Below are 17973 nucleotides of genomic sequence, written 5' to 3' on the forward strand. Positions count from 1 at the left end.
CTTTCATAACTTCAGACCTAAAGCTGAATCCACGATCACTAAGGATCTCATTTGGCACCCCGTAACGCGAGAACATCTCGAGGAAAGCTTCTGCCACCTGCACCGTGTCAAAGGCACTGCTTCCGGAAACCTCGTGGCCATATCCACTAGAGTAAGTATGCAATGATTGCCTCCACTGGATGCCGCTGTTATGGGTCCAATATTGTCCCCAGCTACTCTCGAAAATGGATGGCCAATGATGGGCATGGTTCCCAAAGGTACTCGACCCAGCCTTCCCTTCTGCATTGCATGTTGGCAGATGTCGCATGACTTCACATATCTTCCAACTTCACTTTGAATCCCTGGCCAATCTTCCATTATCTTGCATACGGTGTTCTTCACCCCCTGGTGCCCAGCTAAAATCGAGTCATGGCCCAAGCGTAAACCTCCGGATTCAAATTTTCTGGAGGCACTAACTGCGTGATTTCTCTTCCTGCCTTGAAGCAGGAACTGATGTGTCGTGTTGCTCCCCTTTCTTTGCAGTGCATCACCAACTCTGCTGAAGCAGTCACTCAGCGATTTGTCCTCTCTTTGCTGTTTGGCAGGGACCTCCAAAGTGGCATTTAGGTGTAGCCCTATTGGTACATTCAACAGCTTCAGCTAATAAGGGAGTATTTACTCATTGCATCCACCCGAGCGCAGCCGTATGGATGTCAGTGAGTAAATACTCCCTTGTTACAAATCTACTCCACCTTGGGGGATTCCCCTCAACATTTGTCCAACTGCTTCAGCTCCATTCTTGGTCTGGGTGTGGTGGTCGATCCCAGCCAAAGAGAGCTCCGCCCTCCTCCCCTCTTTTCCTCCTGATGACCCTTGTCCATCAAACGAATGCTCTTCACTGACATCCCTGTACGTACTGGCATCTTACAATTCACTTCGGGATCATCAGCACTTCGAGCCCCAGCAATATTTCCAATAATCAACTCATACAGCGGGTTCTCTACACACTTCACTGTTAGCCATCCTTCATACCCCGCTGTGGTGGCTCAGTGGTTACGGCACTCGGCTGCTGACCCAAAAGACGTGGGTTCAATCCCGACCGCGGGGGTCAGATTTCGATGGAGGCGAAATTCTAGAGGCCCATGTGCTGTGTGATACGTTAAAGAACCCCAGGTGGTCGAAATTTCCGGAGCCCTCCACTACGGCGTCTCTCATAGCCTGAGTCGCTTTGGGACGTTAAACCCCAATAAACCAAACCAAACCATCCTTCATGATGTGGGGTCGACACCATGATCCTGGCCTCTGGAAACTGGCACACTGTGTTGTCAACAAGGACCGTACCCGCTTCATGTCCCGTGAATTCTGGATCGCGCACAAGACCCCACTAAAACCCAATCAGCCCCGCTGTCTCTCAGCATAGAGACGCGTTTAGGGTGGATCTCTCCCTCAACAACATGTTTTTAGCGTTGGTACGCATGCACATACAATTTTGTTTATTTTCTGTAACCATATATTCTTCCCGTAATAAAAGCCAGCGCTTGCTTTGTCCAGTTTCCCTGGAGTGAATCACGAAGCCCTTGTGCTCGACCCCAGCAGGGACAAACACTAGCCGACCGTGCAAAGCCAGCTGCTGCTGCACGGGGTGAGAGCGGCCTCTGTGACATCACGAGAGCAGCAACGATCAGCAGCAATCCGAGAGGAGGAGGGGAGTCAGTGATTCTGCCAGAGCTTTCATCACAGTGTCCTTACAGCATGAAATGTTTTGGCCCACAAAAGAGAGAAGGATCAGGTGCCACACTGCCCCCTCTTGGCATGAGCTGCCCACTGAATGGCTGCAGAAAAGAAAGGGAGCGCTCGTCCCTGTCTACTTCTATGTCCGTGTCTTTTGTTGCGCCCCTGTGTCCTCCTGAAAAGTTATGAACCAACACGCCCAAATACAAGTACTTCTGAAAGGGAGGTGTGACAAAAAAAGTCTGCAAGCATCTGACCACTATGGCGTTTTTCCTCAGCTCAGCAGTGAAAAGCCAGCTGGTAAAAGCTCTGGGGATTAACCGCCAGAGAGACCCAAGCTAGACCGTAAACTGGACAGCACTAAGCTGAGTCTGCCGCTGTGCAACCGTAGGGTTGAAAGCACTTGAGCATGCCCTGTGCTTGTCGTGTAAAACCTGTGCCCAGTCTCCCGTATGGTACATGGCCAGGCTCCCTTCAGCAACCAGACTCACCTCAAGATGTCCTCTCCATCCTGGTCCCTATGTGGATGATGGCCAGTTGTCACCTGACGGCTCTGCAAGAAATTGGAACAATGGCATCTCTCAGGTGGCTTCCACACCCAAAATGGCTCACTCAAATCCTTCCTGCCATGAGAGATGTTTCAAGACCTCTTTCTTGGAGAGTTATAATGTTTTTTTAAGCCTACGGTAAATGCCAAATGAAATTGGACAACATCTTGCACCAAAGCACCTCTGCTTTGCTTAGAGTGCAACAAGTCACCACTTACACAACAACTATGGCCCATATTGATGAAAACAAAACAAACAAGTGCTTCACACACACCACAGTGGCAGCAAAAAAGAACCATCAGCTGCTCAAAACATATCCATGTCTCGCTCAAAGATGAAATAAATGAAATTAAATAAAATGCACTTATCCCCTACAAAAATGGCGCCAATGTTGTGGCGTTGACGGTGAGCAAGAAATCCATCCCCAGAGAAGCAACCTAAGTGGGTGACCTGCCCACCACCAGCAGACTGCCCACCAGCAGACCATTGATGCAATCATCGGTCCACAAGGGCAACCTGGGTCACACAAGCAAGGACCACTGGGCCACGAGGGGTTAAAGGTGCACTCTCGCCCGTGGGAACTTATCTACATGCTCCAAGCGTTCTTTATTGAAACTTGCAATTATTGTCGTGTGTGGCCGACTTCCCCATTAAATTGGAATGAATGTCCCGGCTCCCGTCTTCCTTTCTTTTTTTTAATTGCCCTTCGATAGTAGGAGAAGTCGACCAACGCGTGAAGTGCCTTTCAGCCAGTCACATGGTGGCTTGCCATCCTGTCATCGGCAGAGCCACACGTAGTGTGATGTGGGGGGGTTCAATCCCAGGGCTTCCTTGCTGAGCCAGAAGAAGCTCTGTGTGATCCTCGGAGACGCTGCCACCGCTTCTCCTTGTCTTCTCAGCTGTCTCTCTGATGCCAGTCTCATCCATTACAATACCCACCCGCTGGAGAAGAAGAAGGCATCTTGGAGGCTTACGACAGGGCGTAAAAAATGAGCGGGTCAATAATAAAGTTTAAGGCACTCAATGTGTACAGTTTCGCAGTTGCAGTGACGACGATCAACAATATAGTTCACTGGGGAGGTTTGTGTAATGACCCGATAAAGGCCGCAGTAGCTGGAAAGCAGTTTAGTCAATAAACCAGGAGTGGTGGAAGGGACCCAGAGGCAGCCAGGTAGATACATTAGGGCAGGGTCGGTGTGCTGAGTGGCGAACAAGCTGGCAGCGCTCTTCGGCGCACATGCGGGCTAGGGGAGCAGTTTCAGAGGAGTCAGGGCTGCAGTGGAGAATAGCAGACGTGGACGCACGCCGGCCCCAACAGGCCGGCATGCGTGACAAAGGGACGAACCTGGCCCCAGTTGGAGTGTCAACACAGATGGCGAGCATGTCATTCAGAGTGCGGCTGAAGCGCTCAGTTAGTTTGAGGGTGGTATGCTGCAGTGGATCAACGAATGATATTGCACCTCTGGGCTTCAGCAGCATTGGAAAGAAGCGCACATCACTCAGCAGTTCTGGTGGGGTGCAGAGTGAGACAGTGAAGGACCCAACGTCGTCGACTGAGGCAGAGGCGACATTTCCACATAATGCATCCGATCATCTATGGCAATGATCACCCAGCGACTGTTAGCGGCAGTGGTCAGAAGCAGACCATAGAGATAACTTCCTCAGCCAGGGCAAGGCAATGGCTGCAATGTGTGGTCACTGACATGGGCGGACGAAGTGACAAACAAAGTGGTACATACTGCGCCAATAGTACAGCAGACGAGCATATGTCTTCGACACGCTTACGTGTGGGGGGTCAGAGTGAAATGAGGCACAGAGATGTCAGGGAATGACCAGCAGCCCTTTCCGCCCGTCGAAGAGGTATAGAAGTTGGTCGTGGATGGCAAAGTGGTGTTTGATGGAGGAGAGAAGACAGGCAGGCGAAGATAGGGGGGGCCAGGATCCTTCCGCTTCTCGGCTGGCGTATCAGCAATGTCAAGTGAAGAGAACAGATGACGACCAAGCGGGATAACATGGGAGTGGTGAATGGCAGAGGGTACCCACGCTGGAATGCTTGCGTCCAGTGCACATAGATGATGTACTCCTCGAGAGGCATAGCCCAACGGGCGAGATGGCCAGAGAGAGAACAACCAGCACAGGGCGTGATGGTCTGTGACGACGTCAAACGCGCGGCCGTACACGTAAGGGTGAAATTTGCTTAGCACCCAAATGATGGCTAGACATTCCTTTTCAGTCACAGAATTGTTAAATTCCACTTTAGTTAGTCTGCGGCTGGTGTAAGCAACAACATATTCTGTAAATCCCGATTTTCGTTGGGCGAGAACGGTGCCCAGGCCCCCGCCGCTAGTGTCAGTATGCACTTTGGTCAGTGCATTGGAGTCAAACTGGTGAAGGATTGGAGGAGAAACCAGGAGACAATGTAAGGCATCACCAGGATGAGAGGTTCTGGCTGCCGGAGAGAAGCTAAGGGTCCCATCACATTTGGTGGAGGTCGCACCTTGTCCTCATCCTAAAACTTGGGAGCTGCACACTACCCTCAACTTGCATCCTACGCCACTCCGCCCCACACAAACTGGGACCGTTTTGTTCCTGCTGAGACTTTCGCTGTCAACACTGCGGCGCAGGAAACTACACAGGTGGCGCCATTCTCCGTCGTCTGCAGCAGAACGCCCTCCATCCTCCTCGACACAAAGCTGGGACTGTCCCACCCTACTGCACCCCCACCTGACTCCACCCAATGGCTTCGCTGCGCCAGCCTCGATGCCCAGCGCAACATTCTCACGGCTCATGCGCATGCACAAGCGGTCAATGAGGCCGCTCCACCACTCCCCTCCTTCCGACCCGGCGACTTTCTCCTCGTTTGCCGCACCATCCGCGCTACTGGCCACGCCGGAAAGCTTTTGCCCCAGTACCACGGCCCTTATCGTGTTGTGGCCCAGCTCGGTCCCATGACATACCGTCTCGAAGATCTGCCCAAGCATGACCCACGCGACAGTGCATCTCGTTCTTCCGCAGCATGTGTCACACATGAAGCGCTATGTCTCCGGAGCCCGCAATAAGCCCGACTTGGCTACCAGGCCCCGCTCGTCGGTTGCAATGACTCCTGTCTCCAAGCCTTCCTCACAGCAGCGTACCACCCCATAACGGGACCGTGTCGCAGGCTCTTCCTGCACTCCCGACATTCCTGATGTGTGCCTGCGCGAGGTCCAGAGCTCGGAGGCCGGTAGCCAGCAGAATTGAGACAGAGACAACAGAGAGTGCGTGGTGCAGCAGACACTAGCTGCTTGCAGGGCACACCCCTCACGTGCGGCGACATCGTATCACTGGAGCCCTTGCCACTGAAGAGAAACCTTCCCGTCGCTTTTGGCTAACGCCTTGAAGAGCGCCCACAGCAACACCGGTCCCACTGAATTGAGATCCGCCTCCCGTGGGACTGCATCGCTTCGGGACCTCATGGTAGTCGGACGGCCTCCCCGGACTAGGATTTCTGTTCTGCCATTCCCTGGGTAGTCTGTGCTTTTGTGTCCGAGTGTGTCCGGGCACATTTGGCCCTCCTCCACCCCCCGGCCGGTGGACAGATGTAACGGACAAAGAGGAAGAGGCCGTGCCGCAGCAGGAGGACAAAGCGCGGGGGCCAGCGCGTGTTCGAGGTAAAGAGTGGCAGGAGGACGGTGGTCAGCGGTTGGCCGGAGAAACGGGTTTCGGTGTCTTCTTGTTCTGACCCAAACTGTAACAGTATACAGGAATACCATAGTTAGCAAAGACAATAAATTCTGGTAGATGCAGTGTGCCATATACGCGGAAATGGCCATATCTGTCTGTGTGGATTATACCACCGAATTATCATTCCGTTCGATTCAGCTGCACTACATGAACTGGTTCTCACTCAGCCATTTGTTTCACCAGTGCCCTCTGCACGATGCCATTCATTTGAAAAAATGCAGAGAGGGAAACTCAGTGCAGTCGCCATGGGAGCCTAGAATAGCCACACCTCAGGTTTGCTCGAGAAGAGTGCTCCTCCCGATTCATAAGGAGTGGGGCTTATCAGGGCTGTAACTACCTGAGGTAATACAGCACAGTGAGCTGTGCCATCCCGTGTGCGCATACACCATGTGTGTACACACTTCTGCGCTGCAAACATTACCATGCCCCGCCTGCTGGCCATCACAGTCACACTGGTGGGCGCACACCTCAGGGGCGTTGAGTCAAAGGGCCCCACACGTATTGCACCAGCCGCTGTGAGGTGCCCATGCATCGAGGCTGGTAGCCCACAATGTTGTGTTCGGAAATTCTTCACGCGGTCTGGAATGCTGGTGGCCGTTGCAGTGGGTGGCACTTTGCTGGCGATGCCAAGACTAGCGGACGGCCAGGCCTGCACTCAGCTTTGGAGGCAGCCAGTGCCCGGCTGCACTTGAACTGGAGCAGCACACTCGCAAAGCGGCACCGCTTCAGAGAACTGGTGCAGGTGAATCGAACGCGCCTTATATCTGCACCACAACTGCAACGCTACAGCCTTCGATCGTTTCACTCATACTAGGCCTAATCGGTATCCCAGTCAGAGTCCCGACGATGAAAGAGAGATTCTAAAGACATGCAAGTCTGAGGACAACAATTGGCCCACATCTCGATGCAAGTGCTGCTCGGGTTTTGTTAGCAAGAAAGAAATGCACAGTGGCTCAAAAACATGCATCAAAACTTCGCAGGTCTAAAGAAAGCTTGCGCATGCATATAACAAAAAAAATCATCATAGCAGTCCGCATTGCAACATTTGTTTTTGTCCACTTACTGCAAACTTTGTTCGTTATAAGTGGACTTCAATAGACCTCACCGACCTTAAGTCCGATTTATCACAAGTCACTGGTTGTCTTTACAGATTCCAGCACTTGATTCCATCTTGGATGAAGCAGACACTATATTATTCGCTATTCTATTCTAGAATAAGTTATGGTATTTTAGTGTGGGGTACCACAACTGATTCCAAATACAAAAAATTAATTACTTTACAGAAGAAAGTGTTACGCATATGCGAAAATTATCATGGCGAGAAAAGGGAACTAAGAACACATCCACTTTTTTAAAAATACAATATGCTGAGCGCAGATAAGGTATACTACTTTAAGTTGCTACAATGGATACATAAAAATCGTTTGTATGTCACATCCACAGAAAGATCACTTAGTAAAACACGTTGCGGGGCTAGTTGGTTATGCAATTTGAACGAAAGAAAATCCACAGAAAGAGTAAACTTGTACGCTATCAGGGACCCGAAAATAGAGATGCCGAGGATAAGGACAAATTGTGGTCATCAAGCACTGTCTTTTCAAGTTATCAGAATTCTCAATACAAGAGATATAGATATTAATTACAGCAAACCCTTCTCCACTTTCAAAAATGAATGTAAGGGAGCTCTTCTCTGTAGCGATGTCACCTATAGCAATCGCTAAAATTTCTTATGCAAGCAAGTTGTAGTCCTTTTTTTTTTCTTCACAGTTACTGATTCTGTGTTCGCATCTCTGTACTCTTGTTTGTGCTTATATGTCAATAATGCCTTGTGTTTCATTTGGCTAATATAAGCCTTAAGTAGAACTTTGTTATTTGATGTAGTGTTTCATGTATGTCTTGGTCTTTGTTTCCTATTCATGTACTCATCGTACATTTATGATGCGAATTTTTGTCAAGCGCTTCTGTCTTTTTTTGCTGAGTGTGTATATATTTTCCTCTGTATGTATTTTCTTCCGTATGTATTTTCCTCTGTATAGCGCTTACTTTTGTGCCTACTTTTCTTTGATTTTGTTTTTTTTTCTTCCTTATCAACGATACTATTCTGTACTGGCCCACCGGACTTTTATAATTTGTAATTTGTACGTTTGTTTATCATGTAGTCGGGGGCTGAGGCCCTGTCAGGCAACATCGTGCCTTTAGCTTCAGCCCCTTCTTAGGCAAATGTCTAAGCAACAAATAAAAAGAAAAAAAAATTCTCCGTGGAGGCAATGAAAAAAAAAACGGCACAACACCAAAGGCTATGCCAGCCTGCATAGTTGGCGCACGGTGCCGCCCAATTTGAAAGCATCAAGTCTGGAGCAATTTGGCACAATTTTCGAGATGCTTATCAGGACGGTGCAGCTTATCTGGTTTGGCGCAAGGTGGGGTCAGTGCCAATTAATTATCCCTGTCCTTCTTAATCTCATCTGCCCAGCTAACTTTCTGCCGCCCCCTCCTCTGGCAATCCCCTCCTTGAGGGAATCCCCTTGCCTTCACATTGCACGCCCTGCCCACGTCGTCCGCTCGACTTCACCCGCACTGGTTCCCCGAGAGTGAGCGCTGTGCAGTGCAAGTGCATAGATAGGCGGTAAGCAAGCGATGAGCACTGACCGGAAAGTCGCAGGTGCTGCCGCCGGTCCTGGCCCTGGCCAGGTGGCGCCACTCGCACATGGACTGGGGCCTGGAGCTGCGCTGCGCCTGGGGGGACGATGACCCTGCACCAGCAGCAGCCGACAGCACAGACTAAAAAAAGGACAACAGCCAAGCTGCTCCCACTGCACCAGGAAGTAACCTGGACATCTTGGCTTCAAAATGAGACTAGTCCCAGTGGCCACTTTGTGGGGATGGATGGAATGCGTAATAAAAAAAAATGAAAATTGACTTTTGAGGAAAGGAAATGGACAGATAAAGGAGGAAGTGAAAGAAGAAATAAGAAGAAGGACGCTTAAGCTTCAGCTTTCAGAGTGGACCCCATCACCTGTTCAGTGTGCCTTGCCCTTGGATAAATTAAAATTTTTTTTTTAGGAAACAAAATGCCACAGTAACAGAGTTTAGCACATGGTAGTTTTTGTTGTCACCGGTTCAAATCTCTGCTATGAGCTAGGCTCTAACTTAACTAGTAAGTTTATTCTGCAGGAAACGCTGACTCATGTGACATCATCCAGAATATTATGCGGCAAACGGTTGGCATGATATGAATGTTTTTACGCAGCCCCCGATTATTTCCGACACGTTGTGCCAACTACTACAACTAGGACGTTGACGGCTTTCTGAGCAAACGAGCTTTATCTGCTCGCATGTGGGACAAAGGGGAAGACAGGAGCTTCCCCTTTGAATTGGTGGGGTGGTTGTGCCCTGCTCCGATGCGTAAACCCCTTGTGATGCATGTGGGTTGTGCAAAGTGAAATAAATAAATATAAGTAAAAAGAAATCAAATAAACACTGTCGTGACTGGGATTCGAGCACGTGGTGATGCAAACAGTTCAGCACTGCTGGCCACTGCACGAGAGGCTATCGCCGCAGCCAATCACCCCTTGTGTTAAGACACTCGCGCAATACACCTGCTAATACCAAACTAATATGCGCACTTTGAGCTAAGTGGCGGTAGTGAGAGAGAGAGAGAGATGCCAGAAGCATAGAGCATTGACATCAGCTGCACAAACATGGCAGTATGATCTAGCATCAACGCATGGCTGCATCTGCTCATCTTATCAATGAGCGCATGTCCACTGCTAAATAGTAAATCACACTCCATGGCTGCCGCTCCTTTGAAGCAGCATGTGCACAGCAATGTCTCTCTCTGTGTGAGCTTCCTTTACTTCCCAAGGAGAAAGCCTCGATCGGGGCAAATGTAGGAAGCTGACTGAAACTGCAGCTGCCCACGCTGATTTTGCAGCATGCATTCTGTGTCCACCATCCCCTGTGCCTCTCTATTGCTCGCATCCAGTGCTTTGACAGTGCCTCTTCTGAGTGGTGTGACCATCCATCTTCTTATTTTCCATGGTACCACAAGGAAAAGGTAAGACATTTGTCGGCATTTCTGCCAACATGCACAGAGTGAACAATACGAAAGAGTGGCTGCTTTCCAGCTATGTAGTTGAATGGTTGCCTGTGATGAGTGCTCAATCTCTGGAAGGATGTGTGAATGATGGCAGGAGAGACTGCTATGCTGCCAGCCTCTCTCTGCACAAAAGCACTATTCCGTTGGGTCTGCTTGTGGTCTGGGATGCCAACTTCATCACCTAGCCTCGTGTTAAACTGCAACACGCTGTGCACTGCACATCTTCATCCTCTAATACCAAACTAATACTGGCGCTTCGAGCTATGTGGTGGCAGTGACAGAGTTAGGTGGACAAGCAGAAATGCAGCACTGGAGCATAGGCGTAAATGGGGAAACGGACGATGAAAATGTTAGAGGCGTGGCTTCCTGGGTCAGTGGACACCTCAACCACACTTTCAGGTACAGTGTCCACCTGCAAAAAACCGTGCTTTCACACAACATTTCATGCTCAGCAACTCAAGCTGAGCCCTCTCTGGTTTTGATCTGTTGCCCTGGCATGTGCCTGTCCATCCCTCCAGGGGTACACTATAAGTCGACTGATTTTTTTCCCAATAAAATCAGTTGCAAGTAGGGCTCTGTCCCGACTTCACGTGTCGTCTTTTTTGTGCACTAAAAGATCTCTGAGAATGCAGTGCACCTTCAGTGGTCACGGAACTCAGCTGCTGGCCCGAAAGACACGAGTTCGATCCCGGCAGCGGCGGCTGAATTTCCTTGGAGGAGAAATTCTACAGGCCTGCCCGTGCACGTCAGTGCCCGTCAAGGAACTCCAAGTGGTTGAAATATCCGCTAATTGAAATATATCCGCTGACTGAAATATATCCGCTGATTGAAAATATATCCGCTGATTGAAATGTCCGCCATGAAAGTTTATTCCTAAAGGTTAATTACGGTTGGTTGGTTGGTTGGTTTATGGGGTTTAACGTCCCAAAGCGACTAAGGCTATGAGAGACGCCGTAGTGGAGGGCTCCAGAAATTCATTACGCTGATCACAATTTCATTCTGGGCGCACTGTATAGGCCTCCAGATTCTGGTACTGACTATATGCACAAGCATTCTGGGTTTTTTGCGCAAAAGAAACGAGGTAGACAGGACAAGCGCTTACTAACAGCTCGGGTGTTTATTGACGGAACATTTGCTTAAATACAGCAGCTGCTCTTACCAAACAAGAAGAGGGAAAGAAGCGCAGCTGCTGTATTTAAGCAAATGTTCCGTCAATAAACACCCGAGTTGTTAGTAAGCGCTTGTCCTGTCTACCTCGTTTCTTTTGTGTCATGTCTTTTGCGCAAAAAAACACAGAATGCTTAGGCACCAACTAGCCTGCAAAAACATACTCGCAAGTTATATGCACAAATTGCAGGATCACATGCATGGATTTAGGGACAGTAAAATCATTATTTGTGGAGACTTTAATATTCCAAACATGAATTGGTCTACTGGATCTTTTAAAACTTCTGAAAATGCAGACTTAATTTCAGACCTAATGATTGTTCATGACTTTTTATTTATTTATTGTACCCTCAGGGCCCGAAGGCATTACAGAGGGGAGTGGGAATACATAAATTCAACCTAAACAGCAACAACAAGGAGAGAAAACAAATATAAACCAGGAATACATAAATAGTGAAAACACAGGAAGGCAATGAGATTAGAATGCAGTGGGGATATATTAAAACAGTGTGTAGACAGTGAAAGGCAATTTTTATACAGTAATAAACGACACATACTCAGAAAGAAACATTAAGGACTTTACGAAATGCATTGTTATCAGAAATACCTGCGATGTCGTGGGGAAGGTGATTCCAGCTGACACAAGTTCGGGGTATGAATGAGTCATGAAAACATTTGGTGTGACAAGATGGGATTGCAACTTTATGACGGTGATCAATGCGTGCTGATATGTAACATGGTCTTGACAATAACTTAGGGTTGAGAAGGCTGTTGTGGCAAATTTTATGAAAAAGACACAATGAGGCTATTGATCTGCGGTGGGAAAGAAGTGGTAGGGACAAACTTGATTTCATGGCGGTAACACTGCTTGTTCGGTGATAATTAGAAAGAATGAAACGGCATGCGCGGTTCTGCACAGCTTCCAAATCTGAAACGAGTGAATCGATGCCAGGGCTCCAGACAGATGCAGCATATTCTAACTTGGACCGTACCAATGTTTTATAAAGTAATAATTTTATTGAAGTAGATGAACGTGAGAAATTTCTGCGAAGGTACCTAAGCATGCGATCAGCGTTATTTATTATGTATTCAACGTGAGTTTTCCAAGACAGGTTACAAGAAACGTAAACACCCAGATATTTATAACATGACACGGTTTCGAGAGACACGTTGTTAATGTGATAAGAAGAAGGGGCATTAGAGAGATGAGAAATGCGTACATGTTTACACTTATTAATGTTTAGTTGCATGCTCCAAGTAAAACACCAGTCAAGAACCTTGTTAATATGGGATTGAAGACAAGAGACATCATTACCATCTTTAATTTTGCGGTAAATAACACAATCATCGGCAAAAAGATTAATTGAAGAAGAAATGTTAGCCGGTAAGCCATTTATATAGATGAGAAAAAGGAGGGGCCCAAGAACTGACCCCTGAGGCACGCCGGAACGGACAGAAAAAGAATGAGAGTTTATATTGTTCGCTGTTACGAATGGTGAACGGTTAGAAAGAAAGCATTGTAGCCATGCAAGGACATTAGGGTCTATGTTAAGATTGCTTAATTTAAGAAAGAGAAGCTCATGTGAAACAGTGTCAAACGCTTTCGAGAAGTCCAAAAATATGCAATCTGCCTGAGACCCGTGGTCAAGGATGCAATGAAGGTCATGTGTGAAACATACTAGCTGAGTTTCGCATGAAAAAGACTTACGAAAACCATGCTGGGCAATGCTGAAAAAGGAGTTAGATTCTAAAAAAGAGATAAGATGAGAATATATGACGTGTTCCATGATCTTGCACGGAATACTAGTGAGCGATATAGGTCTAAAGTTATCAGGAGAATGTTTACTTCCGGACTTATGCAGTGGAATCAACTTCCCAATTTTCCAATCATTGGGAATACAACCTGTTGCAAGGGACTGTTCAAACAATTTAGTAAGAATTATGGAACAATAGTACTTTGTATTAATTAAAAACTTCGAATTAATGTTGTCAACACCGCAGGAAGAGGAAGCCTTAAGATTTTCTATGATGCACTGGATGCCTGACGCGTCGAATGTAACTGGATCCATAGGAAGAGCATCAAAAACAGGGCACACGCGATGAACAAGAGAAACATTGGTAGAAAATGCCGCAGCAAATATATTGTTTAGAACAGAAGCACATTCGTATGGAGGAAAGGCAACACCATCAGAAGAAGTAAGTAGTATTGTGGAAGGGTCTTTCTTGTTAACTACATTCCAAAATTGTTTAGGATTATTGACCAGCATAGCAGGCAGTGTGTGGTTAAAAAATGTGTCCTTTGCGTTTTTTAGCGCACCTTTGTACTCTGCAGCTGCCGAAAAGTAGGCCTCCCATCGTTGTTTAGAATTCAACAACTTCGCAGAGCGGAACAAGCGCTTCTTTTTATTGGAGAGTCTTTTTAAAACATTATTAAACCAAGGTGATTCCCGATCACACTTCAAAGATCTTAATGGTACAAAAGTGTTAATGAGATGTTCAACGATATCCTTGAACAAATCCCAGTTAGCGCAAAGAGAACGCTGTGAAAAGCCTAGTAAGTAATCATCCAAAAAACCAGCTAGTTCGCAGTTAGTATCGTTAAAGTCAGCCCGTTTATAATCTCTAATGTGTTTAGTCTGACTAACTCGGATACACGCAGGAATTTGTACATCAAAATGCAGCAAAGAATGATCACTGAGACCAGGTAGGTAAAAAAATTGAAGGGATAAGATCAGGCACGTTAGTTAGAACAATATCTAAAACATTCGATGAGGATAAAGTAATTCTAGTAGGTTTAGAGACTATCTTTAAGGAACGAAACAGCGCAACTAAAACGAAGGACCAAGAAAAAGAGACACGAACACGCGCTGACTTACAACTGACTGTTTTAATCGGAAAACCACATATAAATATAAACCACATATCTCTAATCGCGGCGTCACAGGCTCACGTCATCATCGCAAACCACTAACATAAAAAGAAAGGAAAACCATTGGCGAAAGGTAAGCACCTACAGGCTCCCACGCTTTTCCAACAGATATATCTCGCGCTTAGACAAGGCTATCGAAGTGCTGCTCACACAAGAGTCACCTTCTGTGCAGATATGATACGCCTCTACCACTTCCCGTACCAGTTGTTCTTTATGGCGATACAGCACAACAGTGTTGTCAAAGTACGGAGTGCATAGGCAAGATTTGCAATGTGCAGCCAGTTTTGACGAACCGGAGCCACGCAAAGAATTAGCGTGTTCCAAAAGGCGTTCGTTCAGGCACCTGCCTGTTTGACCCACGTAGAAATGGCCACACGAGAATGGAATCCTGTAAACGACTCCAACTCTGCACTGCACAAACTGAGTGGCATGACGGACTCCGCACCCTTCTGTGGCGTTGCCGTTTTCTTTCTTGCGTTTCACTGACGCCGGAACCTTGCTCAGCCTATTAGGCGCTGAAAACAAGACCTTGCCCCCAAACTTCGCCGCTATCTTCCATCTGTGAGACAGCCGATGCACATATGGGACTACCACCCCTTTGTTCTTACTTCCAGTGTCATTTTCAGCTACTTTTTCTTTCTTTGTTTTCATTTTCAAGAGTAGCCGTAAGTCAGCGCGTGTTCGTGTCTCTCTTTTTCTTGGTCCTTCGTTTTAGTTGCGCTGTTTCGTTCCTTAAAGATGCAATACCAACTCGCCCACTATGCTATGCTGCTTTAGAGACTAACTGCGAAAGATTGAAATCCATACAAGTTGACAAAAACTTTTTACACTCAGTAGAAAAAGAGCTGAGATAAGGTGATGTACTAGTCCACACGATACTAGGGTAGTTAAAGTCGCCAGCTAAGACAATAGGTGTACTCGGAAATCGTACAGTGATCATGTTAAGGGAATCATGCAAATAATCAACGAATGTTGGGCTCGAGGACGGGGGACGGTAACATATACCCAAAATTATTCTCTTAAAACGTACACTAAGTTCCACCCAAACCAGTTCCAGGCTAGTTGGAATATTAATAGGCGATGCTACAAAGTTATCCGCGACAGGTATTAAAACACCTCCTCCACATCTCTCACTTCCGTCAGATCTAAACACGTTATAGCGTTTTTTGCAGTCAAATAGTTCAATGTCCGCTATCTTCGAAGAAAGCCATGTTTCGGTTAGTAAGACGACATCAGCATCACACGAATCAATGATAGGATTAAGTTCATCGCGCTTGGGTAGTAAGCTTCGTATGTTGGAAAAAAGAAAAGAAAGCGAGTTGCCAGTATTGGACACCGGCCCACTGCCCCTCGCGCAGCCCTACGGCGTGTAGGTCGAGCCAGAGGTACCGTGATTTGACTGCTGATTGTGGACTGGCGAAGGAGACAATCGATCAGTCTGCTCAGCATGTGACGAAGCAGCGACACCGTGACTTGAGTTACTATCAGGAGAGGTTGGTGATGCCCGAAGATTAGCTTCCATGAAAACGCAGTCGCGAGCAGGGTTATAGCTGTAGCATTTGTTCTTAATGTACAGTTTGTTGTACCTAAGCTTGTAAAATGAGTCCTGACCCTTAGCGAATTGAAGCAGCTTTTTCCTGGCCTGACGCGTTTCCAATGAGTAATCTTCACTTACGGTGATACCTTCATCTTTAAGTTTGGCTGACCGGGATAGAATTTGTTGCTTTGCTTTAAAGGAGCAGAACTTCACGATGACCGGGCGACATTTATCATCCGTAAATGTACCAATCCTATGGGTACGTTCAAACGCATCCTTCGTAAGCGCCGGACTGAAGCAGTTAGAGAACGCTCAAAAGCTCGTCTTCCGTTCCTTCCCATGTTTCCGTTGGACTGTCACGTAAGCCAAAAAACAATAGATTGTCTCTTCGCTGCCTGTCTTCAAGCTGTGACTGACTAAGCCGGAATTTGGCATTCTCGCTAATCAGGTTATCAGCGAGTTCGCGCAGGGTCAGCAGCTCTTGTCGAGCTTCGTCAGAAGCAGAAGCTTGAAGTTCAACTGCCGACAGCCTCGCATCGATATCGGAGATATTCTTTTTCATAGATTGCTGATTTTCTTTTATTTCAGATATGGAAGCAATTAAGCGTAACTGTTCGGTTTCCATTCTAGCAGTGCGTGAGTTAACGTCCTGTAGTAAAGTTAACACGTCATTAAGCTTTTCCTGTACAGAGTCATCCGTTTCACTGTTCTTAGAACGCATACCAGGGCCAGGGTTAAGTTCGACATCACCCGACTGCAGAACCAGCTGAGCACACACATCAAATGACTGTACAAACAAACCTAATAGCACTTGTGGGCGTGGGAACAGCACAAGACAAACATTGCTAGATTTCTTTGCAAACATAGGAACGTCATTACTAACCTGCATGAACAAACGCATGCTGTCAAGCAACCGTGCCACGATGCTGTTCACACGCCCACTGGAAGGCGCGGGCCGCTGGCGTTCGTTTATATCCAGAGGAAATGGTGATGTCGTAGGCGATGAGCTGAACTTCTGCGAAGGAGCCACGGTCCAAGAGGGTTGCCAGGACGGGTCATATGAAGCCAGGTCAGCATAACAGCAATAAGGTGCAGGAGCAATCCATGCGGTGTCTGTTGGAGCGGTCGATGCCATGTAGATCTGAAGATATCCCGCTATCTGCATGAACAAACGCATGCTGTCAAGCAACCGGGCCACGATGCTGTTCACACGCCCACTGGAAGGCGCGGGCCGCTGGCGTTTGTTTATATCCAGAGGAAATGGTGATGTCGTAGGCGATGAGCTGAACTTCTGCGAAGGAGCCACGGTCCAAGAGGGTTGCCAGGACGGGTCATATGAAGCCAGGTCAGCATAACAGCAATAAGGTGCAGGAGCAATCCATGCGGTGTCTGTTGGAGCGGTCGATGCCATGTAGATCTGAAGATATCCCGCTATCTGCATGAACAAACGCATGCTGTCAAGCAACCGTGCCACGATGCTGTTCACACGCCCACTGGAAGGCGCGGGCCGCTGGCGTTTGTTTATATCCAAAGGAAATGGTGATGTCGTAGGCGATGAGCTGAACTGCGAAGGAGCCACGGTCCAAGAGGGTTGCCAGGACGGGTCATATGAAGCCAGGTCAGCATAACAGCAATAAGGTGCAGGAGCAATCCATGCGGTGTCTGTTGGAGCGGTCGATGCCATGTAGATCTGAAGATATCCCGCTATCTGCATGAACAAACGCATGCTGTCAAGCAACCGGGCCACGATGCTGTTCACACGCCCACTGGAAGGCGCGGGCCGCTGGCGTTCCTTTATATCCAGAGGAAATGGTGATGTCGTAGGCGATGAGCTGAACTTCTGCGAAGAAGCCACGGTCCAAGAGGGTTGCCAGGACGGGTCATGTGAAGCCAGGTCAGCATAACAGCAATAAGGTGCAGGAGCAATCCATGCGGTGTCTGTTGGAGCGGTCGATGCCATGTAGATCTGAAGATATCCCGCTATCTGCATGAACAAACGCATGCTGTCAAGCAACCGGGCCACGATGCTGTTCACACGCCCACTGGAAGGCGCGGGCCGCTGGCGTTCGTTTATATCCAGAGGAAATGGTGATGTCGTAGGCGATGAGCTGAACTTCTGCGAAGAAGCCACGGTCCAAGAGGGTTGCCAGGACGGGTCATGTGAAGCCAGGTCAGCATAACAGCAATAAGGTGCAGGAGCAATCCATGCGGTGTCTGTTGGAGCGGTCGATGCCATGTAGATCTGAAGATATCCCGCTAT

At 47.8% G+C, this 17973-nt stretch overlaps 1 protein-coding gene across 1 annotated transcript in view; it reads right to left on the minus strand.

The window, feature by feature from the left end:
* Nucleotides 1–15865, minus strand: part of LOC149325617 (uncharacterized) — a 30527-nt gene extending 14662 nt beyond the window's left edge. Inside the window, exons 1-4 of the mRNA XM_089564350.1 lie at nucleotides 15852–15865; nucleotides 10474–10492; nucleotides 8631–8762; nucleotides 2202–2263 (exon numbers count right to left, since the gene is read on the minus strand). Coding sequence (XP_089420476.1) covers nucleotides 2202–2263; nucleotides 8631–8762; nucleotides 10474–10492; nucleotides 15852–15865 — 227 coding nt within the window. The remainder of the gene's footprint in view (nucleotides 1–2201; nucleotides 2264–8630; nucleotides 8763–10473; nucleotides 10493–15851) is intronic.
* Between the last annotated feature and the right edge of the window lie 2108 nt (nucleotides 15866–17973).

The sequence above is a fragment of the Amblyomma mixtum genome, chromosome 10 (genome assembly GCF_055824585.1).
Source record: "Amblyomma mixtum isolate Tamu chromosome 10, ASM5582458v1, whole genome shotgun sequence".
Classification (NCBI taxonomy): Eukaryota; Metazoa; Arthropoda; class Arachnida; order Ixodida; family Ixodidae; genus Amblyomma; species Amblyomma mixtum.